The 22,819-nt window shown below is 39.0% G+C and overlaps 1 protein-coding gene and 1 non-coding gene across 2 annotated transcripts; one reads left to right on the forward strand and one right to left on the reverse strand.

Moving 5' to 3' along the window:
* Positions 1-3,608: 3,608 nt before the first annotated feature.
* Positions 3,609-21,971, reverse strand: LOC110041912 (nuclear pore complex protein Nup93-like). The gene is made up of 27 exons (XM_020747238.2): positions 21,628-21,971; positions 20,324-20,441; positions 20,030-20,092; positions 17,775-17,903; positions 17,251-17,325; positions 16,227-16,316; positions 15,940-16,031; positions 15,489-15,548; positions 14,977-15,109; positions 14,369-14,466; positions 14,098-14,157; positions 13,653-13,730; positions 13,297-13,387; positions 12,502-12,589; positions 11,818-11,894; positions 11,479-11,593; positions 10,688-10,814; positions 8,715-8,787; positions 8,475-8,519; positions 8,243-8,359; positions 8,087-8,131; positions 7,449-7,522; positions 6,839-6,956; positions 6,073-6,156; positions 5,728-5,798; positions 5,559-5,616; positions 3,609-4,112 (listed from the first exon to the last, which is right to left on the reverse strand). The coding sequence occupies exons 1-27, from the start codon at positions 21,798-21,800 to the stop codon at positions 3,993-3,995; spliced, it is 2,472 nt and encodes an 823-aa protein (XP_020602897.2). The 5' UTR covers positions 21,801-21,971; the 3' UTR covers positions 3,609-3,992.
* Positions 21,972-22,071: 100 nt separating this feature from the next.
* Positions 22,072-22,359, forward strand: LOC149106555 (RNase MRP). The gene has a single exon (XR_016210064.1).
* Positions 22,360-22,819: the final 460 nt, after the last annotated feature.

The following is a 22,819-nucleotide window of genomic DNA, read 5'->3' on the forward strand; positions in this document are numbered from 1 at the left end:
TTCTCTCGAACGTGCGACTTGAAAGTGGAGATGTTGGTTCCAGATGCTTCCCGTGAGGAGTTCAGCACATTGGACCCAATGGTAGCACTTCCCTCTCGTTACATCCGTGTTCTTGAAAATATCACATCGTTCGGCCTTCTCGCTGGAGACGTATTGCAGTTAAGTCGGGAGCGTCCGTATTCTAACGGATGTGATGTCCGTTGTCTCCTCGTGAGCTTAAAAGATCCCGTGTACGTCGATTTGCCAGCAAGCGTGGAAGGAAAGTTTCAGGTTCTCTCTAAATATGGAATCTTTTCCATTGACGAAGTTCTAAAAGAATCTGCACTTCCGGTCGAGGTGCGTGTGGTGGCTTTGGAGCGAACTACGGTGGATAACGTTTGCAATCATGGTACACCATTGCCGATTGATACAATTGGAAATATTCACCTCGAGCGCGAAATTGAAGGGGATACAGTTTTCGCAATTTCTCGTCGTAAAGGGAACAGCATTTTAATGTTACCGAGTACTTTGGATATTTCTGTTGCCCAATTCATGCCTCAGAAGGACTTTCTCTCTTCCAGTGGAGCTGAATACAAACAACTTGTGAACGCAATAGAGAATGACGAAGTCCTGCACAGCAGGTTGAGCGAGGACTGTGTTTATTTTACAAGCGACCCCGTGAAGAGGTACGGTTTGGAAATGTTACAGTTTGTCTCTTTCCCTTTCACCAGAAAACAAAGAGTTGTAACGACCGGAAGGGGAGATGCAAGAGCACAAAAACAAGACTTCTTTCGCCTGGGGCTTCACTCCACAGCTCAAAAGCAACAGCCTACATTTAAATGCGACGGAATCCAGTCAGATAGTTTCTCGGAAAACGAGGCACCTCCTCTTCCACCAAAGATGACCTTGATTGCGACACAATGTCATGTTTCCTCCAAAAAGAATCAAGTTCACGATAACGAAAGTAAGCGGGAAAGTGAAAAGAAATGGACTTCTTTCGAAATACCCGGTAAACAGGAAGCACCAACATACTGTTTACAGAATGACCTTCATGATCAAGGCTTATTTTGGCCTCCCGATCAGTCCAGCAAAAACACACTTTGGCAGCCTGACGTAACTTCATCTTCCAAGATGCACATCTTAGGTGACAATTTATCTGAAAGCGAGAAAGCTGCTTACGAACCAGAAGTTGAAGTAAATGCAAATTTGACTTTGGTAGCAGGAGTCAATACGGACAGCAGACCTAAACAAAGCTTAGTTGAGTCCTTCCAACCGACGCAGACACCGTGTCAACTGTCCCGCAGTTTTCCGAGAATCAGATCTCAAACAGCGGACGAGGTGCATGAACCCCACCTGCCGAGGAAGCCTTTGCTTTCCATGGAAAACGATTTGAGCCAAAATTTCAGCACAGAAACCAGCGAAAAAGCTACAAAAAGAGAGCAGCAGAAGTGCGATAGGTCCTCCCCTGAACAAAGCGACGAGAACGAGGAAAATAGCACCAATATAAACCTCGACCTCAGTTATCCTGAAGAGCTATCTGATGACTACCCCTCAAATGTGTATCGGTGTCAACAAAGCAATGTCGAAAGTGCAGGCAGTGTTCAGCAAGGAGAATTGAAAAGTCCTGAAGGAAATAGCGAAGGGGAATTTAGTCGCACAAACGTAGACAACCCAAAGAAGAATTTTTTCCATTCCTTGACTCGGAAACCAAGGTGGTTTCGTCAGGATGGGAGCAAGTCCGCGAAAAAGGACAAAGGGCAAGTGTTGAAAACAAAAAGCAAATCCATGAAAATTCCACCGAGACACGCAGCTTCGTGTGAAGACATTCTAATATCTAGCCCACGAGATGATGACTTTGAGTGCATGAGTAGCATTACAAAGTACCTGCAAACACAAGAGAAATTAACGAAAGCGCTAGTCCACATATCTCGCCTAGAAAGCCAGCGACCAAGGGGTGTGGAAACGGCCCCTACATCCGACAGCAACAGAGAGTTCGCAAATGGCCAACAAAAGAGCTCTAACGATGGTGGAAAAGACTGGCCAAAGAATCAAAGAGAGGTCGAAACACAAGACAGCCAGATTCCAGACAAGACGCTACCTTTCACACCGGCGAACACACCGGAAGATCAAGAAGCTTTGGGGTTGCCTGAGCCACATCACTTCGGATTTAGAGAAAGCTCCAGAGCCTGGCAATACCAGAATCCATTGGAACACGGAGACAGTGATCCTTGCCGCGGCGAAACCAGCGAAGGACATGGGATACCCAACGACGGACCTACACGCCCTGCCAGCAACGCGAATGATTCAGAATCAGTTAGGCCGCTTGGCTATAGTTGCCAGAGTGACAGCGGTCGTGGTACTGGCAGAAGAGAAAGCGACGATAGAGAACCACGCCATGAGGAATTCAACAAAATATGCCCGAGCTGTCAGAACTATTTCACAGACGCCTTCGGCGAGGAGCTGACGGAAAGGGAGGCCAAAAATAATCTGAGGAAGGCAATTCTAGAAATAAACTGGTCCGACGATGAATGGATGGAGCTGACCGAAGCTGTGAAAAGAGAACGAGCTGAAGGTGGTCGCGTTCACGTCCCTTATGTCAATTTGCCATCCTCTCACGAAAGACCTACAACTTTTTCCACGGATCTTACTTCCGCAGTCGGCTCAAGCTACCCAAAGTCGAATGGGGAAATGAGCCGGAGAGTGGGAATGCCTCCCTATGTAAACCTCGCTCTGGGATCCGCGAGATCAGCTACGCTGCCATATCAAAATATCTCTGGAGATACAAGCCAGGCATTTATGCACAACGAAGCAGTACAACGATTGGCCAGTCGCTCGCAAGGAAAGCCGCCAATCCCAACGCCAAGGAGCCAAATATCGTCAGTATAAATACCTCGCGAATAGTGGGCTCCTCTTATGTTAAAAGATTTTTTTCAGTCCGTTTGCCTGTCGTAAAGGCAACAACATCCAAGCTAAGTGATCGACCATTTATAGTATGAAAATAATAGGAGTTTACAGAAAGAAAACTCGTCAAGCAGATAAGTGTATTATGCACGATGCTGTCATTACTTACTTATCAGAAAACAATCATGTCAATGTTAACACCAGAGACAAAAATGTCTGGGTTTTTAAAATCATTTGCATAACATTTCTATCGCACAGTTAAAGAGATAGCAAGAGAAAACAAGAATTTTTGATTTCGGTCAAGCTTTAAGAAAAGCACGGAAAATCGTCCAAAAGGTAAAGCAAAATAACTTGGCCGCGAGCATTTCTAATCCTTAAGTTTGTAGTTTCCTTAACGGATTAACTGGGGTCGTCACTGTCACGCAATGAGTGCGAAAAGCGTTGTGTGACAACTCGAAGACCAGCGACAAACTATAAGAAAAGTAAGAAACATCCAGGGCCGTAGGCTAGCGTAGCGGCAACAGCAGAGTAGAAGCAAAAGTTTACAAGAACGGATGGAGGAACAGTTCTTGAAAACTCTTGCCGCTAGGATATTTGCCAAGTTTACCTCGTTCCGCCCCAACTAACTTCCTCTGGGTCACCATGAGACCGCAAACTTGATGGTGTAAACTTTTAACTACCAATGTAAATGCAAGGTTGATGAAGTTATTCAATACGAGACAATCAAGAACATATATATACTTTTTATTCAATTAAGACTACAAACTGTACAGTATCGTCAAAATTACAAAACTGTTTTGCTATGAGAAATGTAATCGATTTTGTTTTCAGTCTGCAATAAACTGAACTTGTACCGTAAACATTTATACTTGCACGCTTATCCACGTTTCAGATCAATCCTTTTTACAGGGAAGGTAAATTATGATGGAATAGAAAAAGAATGAATGCTCTTGGTTCCAAAGGGCTGAGAGGACCGTCGGTAATGGAAGGCGACTGAACTCGCTCACGTCATTTTACCTTACAGTTGACGTTTGACGTACCATTCCCCGCTTCAAAAACTGCCAGGAAACTGGGCACCAGCTTGTTAGCTGAGGGGGGCTTGGTAGGATGCTTCAATTCATGAGGACTTCCATCTGAACGAGGCGTGCGTTCGTGTCTCCGGGAAGACGGTACGGGATCAATCCCGCGAATGTGATCAAGGCTCGGGCTTGGCGCCTCAAAATGTCCCGATACTGAAAAGAAATTAGGTGTTAAGCTTTGCTAACTGACACCTACAATAAGCGGATACTTGGCCTCATAGAAACAATACATTTTTTTTTTATTTCTGATGAGTGGACACCCATTCGGCTAAACACTTTCTGGCTCCAATGGCGTTCACTTAACCCATTGACTCCCGAAGCTTTTTGCCAAAAACGCATTTTTGGACATTTTGGAGATTTTCAACCTGGATATAAGCCAAATTAGCTCTAATCTACTCAAGAAGGCATTTGCAACATGACAGTATACCTTTCTTTCCACTAGCACCGTATTTTACGACATTTTTGCTCGGGCATGGGCGGTTTTTTAAAATGTTTTTTCGCCTTTCCTTTTTCTCCTTTTCTTATCTTTTTGCGGCAGATTGACCTTCTACTGGGGTTGCTTTCAATTCAAAACTTTCTGAGAAAGCATCATCGAGACGGGCAATTTTTACCATGGAGTAGCCAAGTGTAGTTGCAGGAAATTTTGCTCCGAGTTTTTCACTCAAATTTCTGAGCATTTTCGTGCATATCTCGGGCTCCATTGAGCCAATCACTCTGATCTGGGTATCACTGGAAAGATCGTTTCCTCCTGCAGAACTTGAGTATAGATGATGCTAATTTTGGTAAAAGGTGATGACGTCAGAAGTGGAACAAAGGCCAACGCTCGTCACGGCCGGTTACGGCCGGCACAGGAGTCAGTAGGTTAGGAGAGATCCACAGTACTATGCAAGTGTGACTACTGGTTGTGTAGCTTTCAAATGGTCCCATCGGTGAAGAACACCAAACTTCCCTAATTTTTCACCGACCAGAACATTCACTACATGTATCACTAATAGGAACGATTGAATGAAATCCCGACTTTGACAAGAGAATGCAGTTTGGAATTTCCTTAACCAGACACTGAATGAAATAATCCCTTGGCGTTTTCATGACCTGTGGCAGGTGCAGTGAAGAAACTTAAGACGTCCTGAAATACCATTTCCCCTTAGTGACTGTTATATTTTGCTTTCGATGTTAGCTCAGAAAATTTGATGGAACGTCAAAACAATATCTCCTTTGGCTTACCCATTCCATCTCAAGCCATTAGACATCTTTGTTTTTGGTGTTTGTCTAGATTAATCAAGACCCTTTCGTTCGCAAGATCTGAATGCAAATTCTCCTTATTGACTGCTAACAATTTCATTTGAATTTAGTTGTGTTAATTTTACTGGTGACTCAAAACAACATCTCAAAGTTGATTAATTTCTTTTTTCTTATCACCCATCTGCTTGAAAATGTATTGGCATTGTGAGGAGAATCTACAAATCCATCACTTCCGGGAGTGAAAGAGTTAAAAGGTTTTATTTTTGTGGTATCCCTCAATTTGTGGGTAACTGTGTTCATCCCAAAAACATATTATTTATATCATGTCTAACAAATGTTTTGCTCAAACATCCTTACCCTTTCTTGGCCACCATCATCTCTTTGTCTGTCGATTAAGGGGCTCTGAGTACTCCCTCTGAAGACAACAAATGGACAGAAAAAAATTTGAACAATTTGCTATGTCTTACAACAATGAAGAGAAAAGATACAAATGAAACAAGATAATCCTTTTATTAAGTCTACTGACCTTGTATTGCGATACTTTGTGTAAAGAATGTTCATCGTTGCCAGAAGCACATCTGGTAAGTTTCGTCGAATCTGTATCAAATATGCAATAAAGGAAATGTAATATAACTAAGTGAAGGCACATGCTTTTCCAAGTAACTAAACAGTAAGAGATCTTCTAAGCATAAATGTACCATGCAAGGATTTGCCATAAACAACACTGTCTTGCTCTCCCAAATTTTTCTCATTAAACTCATCAACAACAGATGAGCTTTAAAGAGAATGGTGACTAAAAGGATGGTAGAGCCACGGACAATCTGAGCTGAGTGTGTTTCTCTTAAAAGAAGCATATACTTCAATTCCTTACTTCATCGTTGTATTGTCTAAAGGCGGCCACTCTCTCCTCCACTGATTCACTTCCAAGTGGAACTAGTCTCAGCTTATGCATCACCTGCAATGAAGATTAACCATGCGAATGGACTTCATTCATTTAATAATGACCACTCTCTTAACTTGGGATACGTGTAGTTTCTCTTAGTCAATCTATATTATGTTCACAACCAAACTTCTCAAACTCATTCATAATTCATCAAGTTAAAACAAAGAAAATCACAACTGGGAACCCTGAAGTAGGTTTGGATAACTGTTCTTAATTAGCATAGATTTTGACGATTTTAGTTCTCCATTTACTCCTTAGTTTTTGTTTCGACTGAGAAGATAATTATATCAAACACTTGAGACAGTGTTTCAACGGCTATCCAATCACCTCAAATTTCATCAAAAATAAAATGTACTCCACTGTGCGTCGTATTTTCAACTCTCTTCTCTGTGTTTGGATATCCCAATGAAACAGTCTCTCTTGTTTGATATATTACATGGCAGACAGTAGGCTTGTTAAAAGGGTGAAGATGAAGTCTGCCCTGAAAAGCTGCAACATTGGCAATGACACTGTCACTACAAGAGTACAGAACTGTGTCTTGCCTACAAAGACATTACAAGATCTACATGTACAGTAACTGCCTGACCAATGTGCTGTATTAGTGCTTTGATGTTACCAGTGTAAACGTACAGAACAATAGAAAATAAAGGCAAATACAAATCCTTGTAAATAAGAGTTCTATAGTAACACTTACATCCAAAGCAGTGTCTAACTGACCAGCATGATACAAGTCAAAGAACTGCATCAGATCCAACAGCAAGAAAAATGTGCTTGTTCTACTTTGGCTTGCTGTGTGACCCAGAGTTCTGTATCTAAAGGAGAAATAAATGTGCACCTCATGACAGAAAATTCATTATTTTGATAATTGCAATGACATAGACTCAATGACTTTCTGTAGGTAATGAAACAAATTTCACAGGTTTCGAGCTTGCATAAACAAATCACAAAATAATGGGCAGAAAGCTGTTCAAATTTCAAGACTGTTTGTGATTTTCATGTTCAGTTTGCATTAATACGTGACAATGTTTTTAGAAATGGTGTGTTCTGACAATTGACATCTGTGTGTGACTCCCACTATTCTTGCAATCTGATTTGTTAGTCCTATGGTTTGTGTTACAAAAGTTAGAAGGCAACAGTATGGCAATCTGCAGTAAAAATATAATAATAGTATTTTAAGTTGTAAAGCGCTGTTGATCAGTGAATGTAAATAGTGCTCTAGAAGTTATTAAATTATTATTATTATTATTATTGGCTTGAAATCCCAGAGCTATTATTATCTACAACCAAACTAAATAAATACACACCTCTGTGCTAAGTCCACTGCCAAGGTTTGAAGTCTGTCTCTTGGAGACTGGAGACCACTGGATGTTGACACCACCTGAGTAAAAGGGAACACGAAAAAAATAATTATCAAATTAACCTGCTGCACCCTCCTTGCCAGGATAACTGTATCTTAAGTACCTAGAGGCTTTCTTTGAAGGCACAAAATTTACGATGTGTACTAACCTGAGACTTGTGAATCTGGACCCAGTTGTTTGAAGGCTGGATAATGCTATCCACCGGACAAATTGCTATCAAGTGGATAAGCATTGAAAAAACAAACTATGCTGTCCACCAGATAGTGTGTTATCTGGTGGATAACATTATCCACCGTTTGAACAACTGGAGCTCCGCACGCAAGAGACCAGGAGGAAATGAGTCTAATCCCAATCTTACTAAATCCATGTTATCCCAGAAGTTTCACTACAAGCACCATTTTCACCACATGTGGAGGCAGTGGGTGAAATGTTCAAAGAATATACCATTGTAATTGCATACTGTACATTGTCCTTGCTAAAGAAGTTAACAACATTATGGAAAAGTATTGTCTAAATTATAAATAAAAAAGCTTAACTAATATTCGACAGCTGCAAGCTTTGCAAATAGAGGTGAAGAAGCTTACCTGACTCAAGAGCTTGTTCAAGATTACCAATGCTTTTTCATGATTCTGTAATATTAACATACATAAAGGTTGCGTGATAGAAGTACGCACCAAACCCATGATGAAAGGGGAAATCATGGTGGAATAAATACAAACAGGAATACACATTGTATGTACCTTGGCTAGATCATAAAGTTTGACTGCCTCTTCAGAGAGACCCTTCTCTGCAGAATCTTTGGCCACAAGCTCAATTATCTTTAGTGTATCTTTGTGAAACTTGTCAATGCAACCAGGCTAAGACAAAACAAAAAGAACAATAATTATTAATGAAACTTAAATGAAATGAAATTTTACAGAGAGAAGTAAACTGCCATTTTTCTACTAATGTAAAATGATCATATTTTCTTACTTTTCTCTTTCCATCTGGTTCTAGGCGGCCAAGTAACATTTCAAACTTTAAAAAACACAAAAGGGAATGAATGAATGAATGAATGAACAAACAAATGACTGTTGATCTGCGTATCCATCTAATCATCAGTCCGTCAGTTAGCAGATGGGTAGTTTGGTAGGTTAGTTGGTCAGTTGGTAAGTCAGTAAGTCAGTCAATTAATAAAGTAAGCAATTAGTAAACCTCCCTTTTCCAACTTACTTCTCTAGTTTCCAAAACCAGTTCACTTATACAAGACATAAAGAGGTCTTCACCCTGTGGGCCATTCATTCCCCTAAAATTCAATAAGATGAATAAAATAATATGGCCTAATAGGGGCTACAGTTTCAACCCTTGCTAACTTCCACTAGATGGACACCTAGTCATGATCTCGGCCATATACAGGAACCTTCTGGCAGACACTTTTGAGTTCCCGAGGGTGTTTATTTGTGGGAGATTTGACTCTGATATCATCAAGAACTGGTAAGCTGTGACCAACATCTGTCAAATGCAACCATTCTCTTTCAAAGGATAACTGAACTACTTCTGCAGCTCTAACATCAATAATTTGGAGCTGAATGTCCACCTACTTTCTCTCAAAGTTTAATATAATGTTCATAAAATAGTACTTAGGTATAGCTGCATACTTCATGTTACTCTTGTCAATATATGGTCAATGATATTGGGGTTGCCACCCACTGGAACACTATATGAAAACATCTAATAAAATAATTTGCAGCAACCTGAAGATAAAGTTACCTGACTTTTCACTGACTTTGAACATTTAGACATTTCCTGACCTGATACAAAACTCCCTGACTTTTCCCTGACCTTGAATGGTGTTATGCTTCTGAAAAGCTTTTTTATGTAGCAGCAAGCCATTATCAGTTTTGAAAAGGTTGTACTACTGAGGTATAAAAGCATCTGCAACAGTGCTAATAGGTATCATGGGTAGTGGACAGGTACAATGTAGTTTACCACTGCTCAATTGAAGTTCACAATGTTTAAGATGATTTCTGCAGAACATTCGTGCAATAATGGCCAAAATTAAGTTACCAAAAACCCTCATGGCATGGTGTTATTTTAAATACAGTTAAGAAAAACATCTTACTAACCGCGTTTGCGGGCCGTACTGTAAGTTACAAACCGAGTTTTTTCCTCATCAATTTATGGCCCAAGTGCAAAGCGTGGGGCCATAAATCGAAGGGGAAAAACGAGGTTCCGTAACTTACAGTACGGACCAAGAAAACGAGGTTAGTAAGATATTTATTATATCTCTACCATGTGTCTGATGGGTTCGGGAACGATTTCTACTCATGCGGAATGGCTTCAAATTTCTGACGCACCTCGAAAGCAAAACGAGTCAATTTGAAATTGTTGTTAAATGACTCTTACGTCGTTAGCCGGTTTTAATATACAATTTCAGAAGTAAAAGAAAGTTTTAAACTTTTACTTGCTAAAAAAGTTAAGAAAACTTGGCAATAAATCACAAAACATTTTGGCAACAATAACGGCTTTAAATTTTAGCAGGCCGCACAGTAGAATACAGCCTGCTAAACTGACCAATCACAGCACAAACACTACCTGAGAGATATAATAAGAACTTATAGACTTAAGCTCTCAGGCTGACCCCATGAAAGAAAATTGAACTTGAAGTTATCTATATTTCACTTCAAACAGATGTTTCGCTCTAGTTGAAAACACAACAACAAACACTTTAAGCATTCTTATGAGGTTTGACATTAACTTTCTTGAGAATGCTCGAGACTTTAATCATGTGGTCACTTAAAGAAGTGAACTAAAGTGAGTTGTTTTAGATAGTATTCCAAAAGTTACCGTGCTATGAGTTGATTTTTAGTAAATAATTTTTGCACTTAAAGCTCAAACTTTGAGCGGAATCCATCTTAAATGCTATAGAAAGACTAACCAAGTGCCTGGTGTCTCCTTCCTTCACTGTGAAACACAGCAAACGTTCATCAAGCAGTGGCTAACTATCACTAGCCATAATACCTTTCAGCATTCGCTTAAATATGATGCTGTGGGACAACCTTTCTCCTGTGCATGTATATTGGTACAGTCATGTACCAGACTTTTTATGGCATAGAGGTTGCTACACATACTCAAATGTCTATTAAATATTAAATTATGTACATATTAAGAACAGCAAGAACAGCTTGATTCTCACTTCAGTCTACCTCAACAAGAAAAAATATTGCAGAGCCTCTCGAGGATCTGTAACCTCAAATTTCCGAGTATAAGACATGATCAGTCGAGCAAAGTTCAATCTTCTACTGGGTGGAGGATCTCCAGAGAAAGGTGTCACTGTAGTGAACACAAACATTACCATCATTAAAAGTTTTGGCCACCATAACAAACAGTTTCAGCTGTTTGTCAAATGCGGTCCATATTTGACCTGTTAGATCACATTGCAGACTGTCATGAACTACATTGTAAATCAAGGAAGCTAAAGTGTGTTCAGTGAATGTGGGTAGTATATTACTAGCTTAGGTTGGTCCTTACGTGGGCTCTGTTACCATATATACCAACCATATTTGTTAACTGTACAGTCTTTACGTAAAAAAAAACAATTGGCCTTCAAACTCACAGAAAAATCAAACAATGGTCTATCAAGGTAGAAAACAGCAAAGAAGTAATGATAAACTGAGCAGAAAAAGGATGACCAATTTGCACATTGCATTGTTAAAGTCTTGAATGTGTGGAAAATAACATATGGCTACAACCAGGGGTGTACCCTAGAAGTGCCCAGGTGCACAGGCGACTAACTTTTGCCTTTGAATGACTGGAAAAACTCACTTTCTCATATAAGCTTAAGTGCTGGGCACCCAGGATTTCATAGTTAAGAACCTTTGGACTCCTCGAAATTTCTCTTAGACCACAGCCTTACTAAAACTGAAATAGAGAAAAGCAGGCTGCCTATCTAAAGAACCCCCCAAAACAGGACAAGTAACAAAATACATGTACTTACAAAGCTGAGCTTGGATTGAATCTGGTAACAGGAGAAGATGCATCTTAAAAAGTGCAATGGCAAAGTGCACAGCATGACTCCTGAAGGTCTCGACACGGGATAAGAACTCGATGGCCTGTCAAAAGATACAATCATTTACAGAATTACTTCGGACATTTTCCTTGTGTTATACTGCATTACACTTCTTTAAGTCATTTTGCAATAAAATAATATTGTCTTTCATCTATTATTACTCATCTAATATTACTTATTTCCTCATTCAGCAACTACAATTACAGTCCACTATAAAAATAATTATTACATAATAAATTTGAGATTACTGGTTTGATGTTAACTTACTGCTTCAAACTGGCCTGTTAAAAACAGAACTTGAAAGTACAACAAAGGTTTCTGATATGCGTTAAAGTGAGCCTCACCTATAAAAAATACCCAGCAATTCAGAAAAGAGCTACAAATAAACTGTATATACCTACCAATAAAAATACACAAAACATAAAAAATTATTTAACAAATAAGAAAGCCTAAGCTGTGTATTACACTGTGATAAAAACACTCTGGACATTTGAGAACACTCAAGAAATGTAGAAAACACTCGCCTGCGGCTTGTGTTTTCAACATTTCCCCCTTGTCCTCAAATGCCCGTCGCATTTTATCACAGTGTACATGTAATACACGGTTAAGGCTTCATCATTTGCTTCATCATACAGAGGTAATGTGGAGAAAAAGAATAAAACACGCTTTTTCTATGTTTTATACTCTGATAAAACATGGGTTTTTGACCAATCAGAATGTGCACAGGGTCCTACATGTATCTATATTATAAAAGAAGGTATGAAAAAATAGTCACTCACAGAAATGAATTCCTGCCACAAGACAACAACCACATGCATGTACATCCAAATCATAACTTATAGAAAAATCAAACTGTTTTATATCTGGCACATGAAGCTTATAAAAAAGCACTTAATTGTAACAAGATTATTTCTTGAAGTTGAAAGCCACAAAAAGAAAAAAAATTCTCACCAAACTGTTCCAGTAACATGGTCTGTAGCTGTTGGAATGTAAGGCTGTCATGGCTTCCTTCTTCATCACCCACAGTCACTTGATTGAGCTTCAAAATCATAACATTGAGAAAATTTGTAAAATATACAATGGCAGTGTGCAGAGAGGGCTAGTGGATTTTGTAGTTGGCATGGTGGATTCTTTTCTGTTTTGAAAGAACATTTGAGGAAAGTGCATGTACTGTAAGAGATGAAATTATTGTATTAATCTTATTTTTAATTGGTTAATCATGCTTAGCTTTTTAAAATTTTATTTTATTTTATTTTTTGAGGTTGGGGGAATGAATGGACTCCCCCCCCCCCCCCCCCCCCCCCAGATAACAGATCGACTAATCTGCCAAGGCTATATTGGATTGTCTAGAGACATGAACTGTTGTTCAGGCAGTTAAGCCGGCTGTAAAAAGTTTAAGTAAGGTGGCCATATAAGTATCGACTGATCACGAGACAAGGTTTTTCAGCATTAGCCAAATCAAAATGTCCCAATATTTTAACTAGACATCAGTACACAGTCAGTGTAACCTTTCTGGGACAAGATCTTGAACGCTAATCCATGATAGTTTCACAGTAACTGTCTTACGGTTGAAAATCAAATCAAAGACACCTTGTCACTCATGCACACTCTAATATCTCATTAGAAGACACTCCTCCTCAGTGAATACTTTGTCTGGTCACTAAGGTGTCCACTTGATCGCACTTTATTTTAAAAGATCATTTAGAAATTCTACATGTGTACATGTATCACAGTATCCATGCATACCTTTACCCACAAGTAATCTTCAGTTTTGTTAGCAACTTCCTGATGAGAATCCAGCATCACATCACAGTGACCAATCAAACAGTACACTGCCCTGCCAATCACGAAAAAAAAAAACCACATGAAAAATAACATCAATTCAAAGAGTAACAAAATGTGATCCTTGCAACACATAGACAGCTAAATAGTGTCAACTACATGCATATTGCAAGAGACAATAATTATATCAGACTTTGTGTTGTTGACTTAGTGTACCAAAGAATTATCGGTGCCAGCCTTTAACAAGGAAATGAATTTGCAATCAGTAAAGAAGAACTGACATTTCCTCCTCAGTGGAAATGTTGAGTAGCACAACTTACTTTTTAAAAGGATCTTGGCTGGTACGGATAGATCGCCTGTACTGAAGACGAAGTTTACTTTCTGAGCTGGGACTCAGTCTGAGGACAATGATAATCACAATAAATGTATGTTATGATCATAATTGCATCACTCTGTATTGTACTTAACACATGCCTAAAATAAAATTGTTCCATCTTGAGACATTTTGTGTGTAGTGTTACAGTACATTCTCTTGAGTGCAGCTCCAGTTTGAAAATCCCATAGGGTGGGATGAAATACCTGATGGTTAATAAATTTATTATTCAAATGTTATTTTTTTTCACTTCTGAAAATAAGGCTGAGCTGTGTTTGGGTTACAAATTGTCAGGAGAACTGGAAAGACCACAATTAACATGGAATAATTTTGTACTTGATTTGTGCATTAAATTACTCCGATGAACATACACATGTAGTTGGATCACTGACCTTCTCTCTTTGCTGTTCATGTACTCAGCAAAAAAGTCTCTGAATTCTCCCAAATGCTGTCTGAATATAACAAAATGAGTAACATTTAACACCGAATATGTAACTGAAACTTACAGGATGTTACTGATGTTGTTGTATTCTGTCACATTTTGATCACCAATGCTACACTGCTTAATACTAATGTAAAAGGATGAAAGATTTGGAATTGACTTAATTATTTTATAATATAACATAATGGTTAACACAATGCTTCAATATGATTTCTACTTACGGCACATACTGAACTGCCTGTAAAGCTGCCTTTGGGTCCCCACATCGCAGGCAATAGTAAATCAAAGGCCATAATGGGGAACCATCAACATCCCCATCCTGTTAACAACAACAACATGAATTTTACCTTTAGTGACCATGTGAGTGAAACAGGAAAGCTGACATTAAGAGTTGTATGTGCATTTGAGATTTACTGTGCATTTCCAAGTGTTGCTGTATTAGGTAAGTCAAAATGAAAACAATGAGAGGAAAATGAACATAATAATGAGATTGATTACCTTGGTCTGGATGTTATTCTCTAACATCCAGACCAAGTTTGAACTGTCATGTGCCCCATGGCATCAGGAGAGCTAAAAAGACCAAGGTGAAATAGCTGGCCACATCAGTTTTCTATCGCAATAGTACAAAAATGTAGCTACAAATGAAGTTAATCTTTAAAAGACAAAGAAGTTACTGCTATTAAAGCGCAGTCCTTAAAAATGTCTGTCGGATACCTAGGTGTCATTTTGTTATGATTTCGAGGAACCGGAATTCATCCTGTTCATTACTCTGTAAGGTTCAACTGGCTGGGTGTCACACACATACGCAGGTAAAAATTTACAGCTGTACCTCTAATCCTTGGACAACAGTTGGAAGTTTAATCTTCAGAAAGCTCTTGACCAGGTGAAAAGTGCCTGGCACTCCTCCTAACTTTGCTTGATGCAGGTTGTCATAGACTGTATCCTGGACAAAATTTTTGTACCTGGAGATGCAGAAAATTATGGTACAAAAGAGTGTTTTACTTTGCTTTGGTTCCCATAAAAGAGATGCTCTGTTACTGGATGTTTCATAACACTTCAAATACTCCAATTATATTATTTTAATGTCATACACGTACTGTAGTCAACTTGAAAAATTAGTAAGGATTAATTTTCTGAAACAATTCTTGCTGTCAGTGGATTTATTAGATGGTAAAAACTGCAAATAACTAAATCACAGTGATGATATTTAAATGCCAAACAAGACACACACAGTCACACAATCATAACCCGAAAACAACCTAATGTACTTGTAAAATTATTTCCTCTGCTATGAAAAAATAAAAAGTGCAACTTACACAAAATGAAAATTGTAATTCATACCTTTTTTCTAAGAAAATTCTTGCCATTTGAATAAATGCCATTTGAAAATCAAGGGAAAACCTGTGACAAAAAACAAGCAAAGAAGCAACAATAGGAGTAAGTCTGAATTACATTATTCTTATTATTTATTATCATTAATTAGTAATTTTTCAAACTTAAATACTTAATATTATCTTAGTATATGAACACTTTATCCAAACAATGTGAAGCAGGTAATGCCAATAAGATTAAGGTCTTTGATTGCTGGGCTAATGATAGTCATGGCTCCAATCCAGTCACAAACGAACATAAATTTACATAAATTTACAAATTATAAGTGACCTCCACTGTTTTTATCTGCTGTAGCCAATGTAGGCTTTGGCACTGTACACCTGTACATGCAGCAATGCTGAATCTGCTTTAAGGTGATAGTCACACTGCTAATGTTAATGTCATTGGGTAAGACTCTCACCGAACTTTCTCTGTCTGGACCTGAGAGGAACCATGAGAATGTTGTAGTTCTTCTCCCAGGTCTTTGATAAAGATCCACATATCCTTGATGATCTGTGAAAAAAGAACAAAGTAACAACAAAAAACAACACAATCAAAAGGTCATAACACATTACAAGCAAGAAATAAAGCAGAGTTTAGTCAGACAAGAGAAGACAGGAGGCAGTCTACAATATAAAATAGGTTCTGCAACTTTTAAAAACATGTATGCTCATCCTTAACAGTGATCAACATTTAATTGACATTCACCGGATCTCCAAATCTGTCTGTCATTTCAAGGAATCCATCCACTATGTTGTGCCTTGCTGACTGAATCAGAGCTTCATTATGGATGTAAACCTGTAAACCATTCAAAGATCAACAAAAATAACAACAACAAACTTAATATACATTCAACTAATTAAAATCAGGTACTATGATCAAATTTTTACCCCTTGATTTTTTAGGTGTATCACATAGAATTCCATGAAAGAATAAAAACGCCATTTACCATTTGCAAATATCTGCATTAGTTCTGGAGATATTTAAGTTTGAAAAATGTGTGAAATATGCAAATAAGATGACTGATGATGTCATACACTCAACCCAGTATTATATCAAGTCTATGAATAGAGCTACATGTATCTCGGTCAATTTGCAGCACAGACCATTGAAACTTGGTAGGCTAATAGTTCTACAGGCAACACACCTACTACTATGAAAATTCTGTTCCCAAGGCAACTGACTCTTTTCCAGTCCCCACCCACTTGATATCAATATGTTAGTGATTTTCAGGTCGAAAAACATTAAATGAGGCCACGAACTCAAGCTAACATATTTATATGCTTGCTGAATCATGCATATGAGGCACCATTAGCAAATATCAAAATGGAAGACCAAAGTTGGCCAGAAAAACCTTTAGTAGTGGGGAGGTCTGGAACCCAGTATGTTGCCATGGTAACAAAACTGTTCATCTTGTATTGTGTAGCACGTTTAGTAGAATCTTACTGCAAAGAATCAAACACTTCTGATACAAATTGGTCGAGATATCTTTCTTCATAATATTTGATCCATATTTGGCTGAGTGTGTGACATCATCACTTGGCTAATTTGTATATTTTAAAAACTTGAATATCTCTGGAACAAAAAGAGATATTTGAAAATAGTAAACAGCATTTTTCTTCTCATGCAGACTACTTGGTTATGTTTTAAAATGTCTTAGATAGGAAAGATGTGATTTTCGTCACAGTACCACTTTAACTGTGAAAATCTTAATATTCATTTTCAGTCTTACCTGTCTGGCATAAGCCAGTTCAGTAGCATCAAGGGCACTTCTTCCTTGTAAATTTAATGAACTGGTGGTGAATACCTAAATATACATAGGTATAAAATTAACAAAAACTATAACCGCTCGCATTATAAAAATTAATTTGAAAACCAATTTAAGTATCCTCTAAAGTGGGAAGTTGGCAGTACGGCCTGGTTCATACTAGTGACATAACGACAAAAATGACATAATAACATAATCGATTATGATCAACGTAAAGACATAAGGAAAAGATCTTTTTTTCTTTATGTAGTTACATTCATATTATGTTGCTATTATGTCATTATCTTAGGATGTTCACACTGCAAACATAACAAATAATGTCCTTCTTATGTTGCCATGCTTACGTTGTTACATGCATGTCATTATGTTACTACTTTGAACGGGGGTTATTAAGACTGTATACGTTATTCTCTACTCAAACAATAGCATGCTTATGTCGCACCTTTGAAACTATTTGCGTTCACAAAGAAGTTGATTTTAATTCAAACCTCAGCCTCTGCAGAGAAGTCTAATGTCTCCTGTCCAGCTCCCAGCAGCGAATTTAGAATTTTCTCTTTCTCTTTTTCCCATTCATTCTCCATACAGGACCATTGATGCCTCTCAGCCTGGTTAAATGTCTAATTGCATAAAGTGGTATATATACAATGAATACTAGCATCAGTTTAAAATGTACAACCTATACTATCAGAGATTCTAAACAACACTGCATTGTAACAATGGCTAAATACACTTGGCATGCTTTATGTATACCTGAATAAATTATATATAGATTTAGCTAAGCCTAAAAGCGGAGGTTGTTCAATGCCTGACTAAGGTAACCCAGGATGATTGAGAATTTTCATTTGAGTTTTTTTGACATTGCGGTGAGGTTTTCTGTTTACACTGTTTGGCCTTGTGAGTTTAAATAATCTCAAACTACACAAAACATAAGCAAAGAAAAATATGTTTAGACAATAAATATTTATACTTTGGTGTTAGCTTTTCATCTTGGGTTAGCGTTAACCACCTTAGTTCCGAACAACATGACACTGATTACAGTAAATTAACCTAATTTGAGCCTGTGATCCAATGGAAGAGCCAGTACTTAGTCCGAGGTTAACTCAATAAAAGAAAAAACGCGTCACACGAGCTCAAAACTTGAGCCTGCAATGTGGTCACATGGTACTGGTCAGCAGATACCTTGTTTTGGCAGGTGTCACTTGACCATAAAATAGATATCCAATATCAAAGATATATGCTGTAAACCAAGGCTGTATTTCCTATAAGATGGAATATGGCCGCCATGTTGTGCAACGTTGTCATCATCATTGGACACATACACCTACAATCCACGCCGCTAGCCATATTAACCATCAAAAAAGAGTTGCATGGTTTTCTATTTGCATGCATGCATGTGGTGCTGTTCCTATAGTTATGGGCACCACTTGGCAACCCTTTGGGCCACCAGAGCTCTGCAATGAATGGTTATTGGAACCACAGGCGGCCCAAGCGCGAGATGAGAGGAAATAATTAATGTAAAAGAAACGTATGAAAACGTGACTCTTGCCTTCAAGTGGTGTTGTGTTACAAAGATGCGATTTACAAGGGTTTGTACTGGAACTTTATGGGTTTGCTTTAAATACCTAAAATTTAATGTTCTGTGAATAAAACTGACTTACCTTGCTTTCCTGTCCTATTCTTTGTTGTTTCACGGTGTTTGAGGCCATTTTGAAGCGTTTTCAGCGAGTTAGCGCTGGTGGTGGTGTTCCACTAGAAAAAAACACAAGGTTGGCTGGCTCAGAATTGAACCATCGTACTGCAAAGGCCAAAATATTCTTGAGGAATGGACAGAGCCGATTCAAATCACGATCAGCCAAAGCGTGAATACCTCACTTCCCAGTCCGTCAGTCGCTGGTTCACAAATCTCATTGCAACGGCCTGAAAATCGCTCCTTTATCAGCTCAAATCTGCCTCTCTCGCTGCTGCATCATGCGTATAGCCAATGGTAAGGATACCAGATTTGAAAATTGAAGCTTAGTGACCGCGTCCGCTCAACAAAAACAGCACTTGGTCGGGGTGGGACGGAACTATTGCCAAAATGCATATCAAAACCGTGCGAGGGTACACTGCATCAAATATGACACATATGCTCTGAATGCGTTCGTGGCTTTTCGCAGGGTTTCAAATAACCCATAAAGCATTAGCAGTATCCGGTGAAATCTGACGATTTTCAAATCTGGTATCCTCACCGTTGGCTATACGCATGATGCAGCAGCGAGAGAGGCAGATTTGAGCTGATAAAGGAGCGATTTTCAGGCCGTTGCATTGAGATTTGTGAACCAGCCACCGACGGACTGGGAAGCGAGGTATTCACACTTCAGCTGATTGTGATTTGAATCGGCTCCGTCCATTCCTCAGGAATATTTTGGCCTTTGCAGTATGATGGTTCAATTCTGAGCCAGCCAGCCTTGTGTTTTTTTCTAGTGGGACACCACCACCAGCGCTAACTTGCTGAAAACGCTTCAAAACGGCCTCAAACACTGTGAAACAACAAAGAATACGACAGGAAAGGTAAGTCAGTTTTATTCACAGAACATTAAATTTTAGGTATTTAAAGCAAACCTGTAAAGTTCCCATACAAACCCTTGTAAATCGCATCTTTGTAACACAACACCGCTCAAAGGCAAGAGTCACATTCATATGTTTCATTTACATTAATTATTTCCTCTGATCTTGTGCTTGGGCTGCCTGTGTTGGAACTTACATTTTTTCGAGCTTCCTCTATAGCAGCTAAGATAGCATTTTCCCTCTCATTTCGAAGAAAACCCTGAAAGAAATTTCACACCTTTAAGCCAAACTACCAAGGACTTTTACCTTCCAAGCTAATGGGTGGTTCTTACAAATATCTTTTCATACATACACACCAAAAGGATTGTTGCTTTCATGCTGGGGGGAGGGGAATTTTATAAAGTTCAAGTTCATAAAGGGAACTATAAAGCTAGGTAGAAGAGGAGAGGGATTCAAACCACTATGTATACTTTGGACAACACACATTTACCTGAATGTCAGTCTCTCTAACAGGCTCAAGAGGCTCAAACGTCTTAGCTGTGTCCAGACGATCCAGTTTTTCTGACAGCCGTGGGACATCAAAGCCTTTGGTACCCAGCAGAATGGAACTGTGATAAAACAGATTAATAAACTAGTACAATGTACCAACAATTTTGCCTGTATATAACACTGATGATTGTGATCCTACAGTTTGTTTTTCCTGCCAACTTTATTTCCTGTTTCACTGGCAGTGTTATTACATACATGTATGATGAAGGCATGTCTTACCATTTTTATTTTGTAGGGGAGGGAGGGTGTCAAACCATATTTTTTACCTGCCAACTCAAATACATTTTCCAAATCGTGTCACATGTTGTTGGTCAAAGCTCACTAACTCCCTAGGGCAAACAAAACACACCAACTCCCAAGGGTAACAATGACTTGAACTTTTGACTTGCACATGATCAGGTTGTGCTCCTTGAAACTGTGGCAAACAATTTTTTTGCAGTTTTCTTTTTTTCATTTTTGAGTTGGGAGATATAACAAAACTCTTAGTGACTGGCCTGCGGGAAACAGTGAATAAAATAGGCCCTTTGCAGCTAAGCCATCACGTGACCTACTTTTCATAAAATTATGGGTTATAACTTAACAAATGCCAGAAATGGAAAAAGCATGTCGAAAATATCAAAATGGTCAAGTTTGAGGCCCCCATCATTAAGGAATGAGATTTTATGACGGTCTGAATATTTAAAAGAATAAGAAGATTTGTATGGAAAAAGTTGTTGGAGAGCAAGGCCTTGCTCTCCAGCAACATTTTCCTAACAAATCCTTTAAATTTTCCGAAAAATCAACCTGTCATATAAACTTACTCTTTAATGCCAGGGGCGTCAAACTTGGCCATTTTGGTATTTTCGATGCGCTCTTTCCATTTCTGGCATTCTTCAAGTCATAGCCCATAATATGAAAATTTTCTCGAAAAAATTTGGTCACGTGACCCCAGCTGCAAAGGGCCTATTATTGGGGGTGTTGGGAAAACAAAGCTCACTGTTTCCCGTGGGGCCAGTCATCAAGTGCTTAACATGTGCATGTAAATCAACCACAGAAAATTTGATAGATGACAATCTCGCTCCTTCCAGAACACAAATAAACGCACTTTGTTACTGTTTCTCTAAATTCTGACAACTACATGTATCACTCTAAGTCAGCCTGGCATTTACAAGTTTAACCTTACATACATTACAAGCTTTAATCTTAATAACTGCGGTATTTGCTGGCTTATAACGTAATTTAGTACCACACAATGACCGTACTTACGCCTTGACCTGAGCATTATCTCCAGCAGTTCCCGTAGTTTGAGACCACAATCTCTGCCCAGCCTCGGCGAGTTGGTGAAGATTTCTCTCTACACGCGGGAGTTCCCAGCCACTATCCATGTCGGCCGTCAGTTGCTCTGCCTGTTGCAGCAAATCGCCAAAACTCGACGACATGATTGACAAGAATTTAATCTTTCCTTATTGTATTAGTATTTCTTCTTGGTTAACTGAATAAATCCACTGGGACGACAGGTCAGTGTAGTATTTTCGTAAAACCCGCCATGTTGCCTTTACTCCATGTGTCTCTTGGCTCTGACGCGCATGACATGGTTTTGACCGCTGATTATTGAAACATCATTCTCCTCCCTGGTGCTCCTTCTCAATTCTTACATATTTACATAACAGGTAAAGTATAAAAACGCAAGGCACGCCATTCACGTTGTGCGACACAGTGAAGACTTGCTACGAAGTGACAAACGGAGAAAGGACTTTTGAATTACTTTTGAAAGTCTGCTTCTCAACAACGTAACGCTTTATTGGCTTTGGGGAAAGTCCCCGGACCTGGGGTAGAAAGTGTCAATCGTAAAGAAGCATGTTTTTCTCGAGTCGACGAGTCGCGTAGAAGCTACATCGCAGAGCTGGACGAGAGAAGGGCATTTTGTCGAAGCAAAGTTATGTAAAGGGACATCAATTCCTGATGTTCAACTCGACGGGGCTTACTCTCACTGTACGTGTCACACCCATTTTTAAGTCTGAGAAAGTCAATGGTCAACGTTTTAAAACTGTTAATGTGGTTTAAGCCTCCGATATCTTTGACCAGAGCACTGCAATTTGGCGCTCCCCATTCGAGAGTGACTACCATCGCTTCCATGTGGGCCAAACGACCTTCGAAATTCATAGGAGCGGAGAGCTTTCGGTGATATAGACGGACTATTCTTCACATAGTAATTCAACTAGTAATTGGGCCATTCCATTTAATATCCGCATCCCCCGTATTGAGGAGCTTTCAATTTCACCCCCTCAGAAAAGTAAACTTTTGACCCCCTAAGAAAGGAAGATCAAAGTGCCGACACACTTCCCCCTTCAAAAATTATTAAACGATCAAACGTGCTGACACAGTTACCCCAACAGAAACGGCCTTTAAAGACTCCTCGCCTCCCCGTCAGATTTCCTAGGTCCTCAGTAGGAGGGGG

The sequence above is a fragment of the Orbicella faveolata genome, unplaced genomic scaffold (assembly GCF_042242905.1).
Source record: "Orbicella faveolata isolate gen_17 unplaced genomic scaffold, um_ofav_v1 contig_3, whole genome shotgun sequence".
Taxonomy (NCBI): domain Eukaryota; kingdom Metazoa; phylum Cnidaria; class Anthozoa; order Scleractinia; family Merulinidae; genus Orbicella; species Orbicella faveolata.

Excerpts from the sequence above, each read along its gene's own strand:
- LOC110041912 (XM_020747238.2), bottom strand. The coding sequence starts at position 21,800 with ATGTCGTCGAGTTTTGGCGATTTGCTGCAACAGGCAGAGCAACTGACG. Across the intron at positions 8,132-8,242 it reads AACTTTATGATCTAGCCAAG|AATCATGAAAAAGCATTGGT; the intron begins GTACATACAATG and ends TTAATATTACAG. Across the intron at positions 7,523-8,086 it reads TGAACAAGCTCTTGAGTCAG|GTGGTGTCAACATCCAGTGG; the intron begins GTAAGCTTCTTC and ends CCTTTTACTCAG.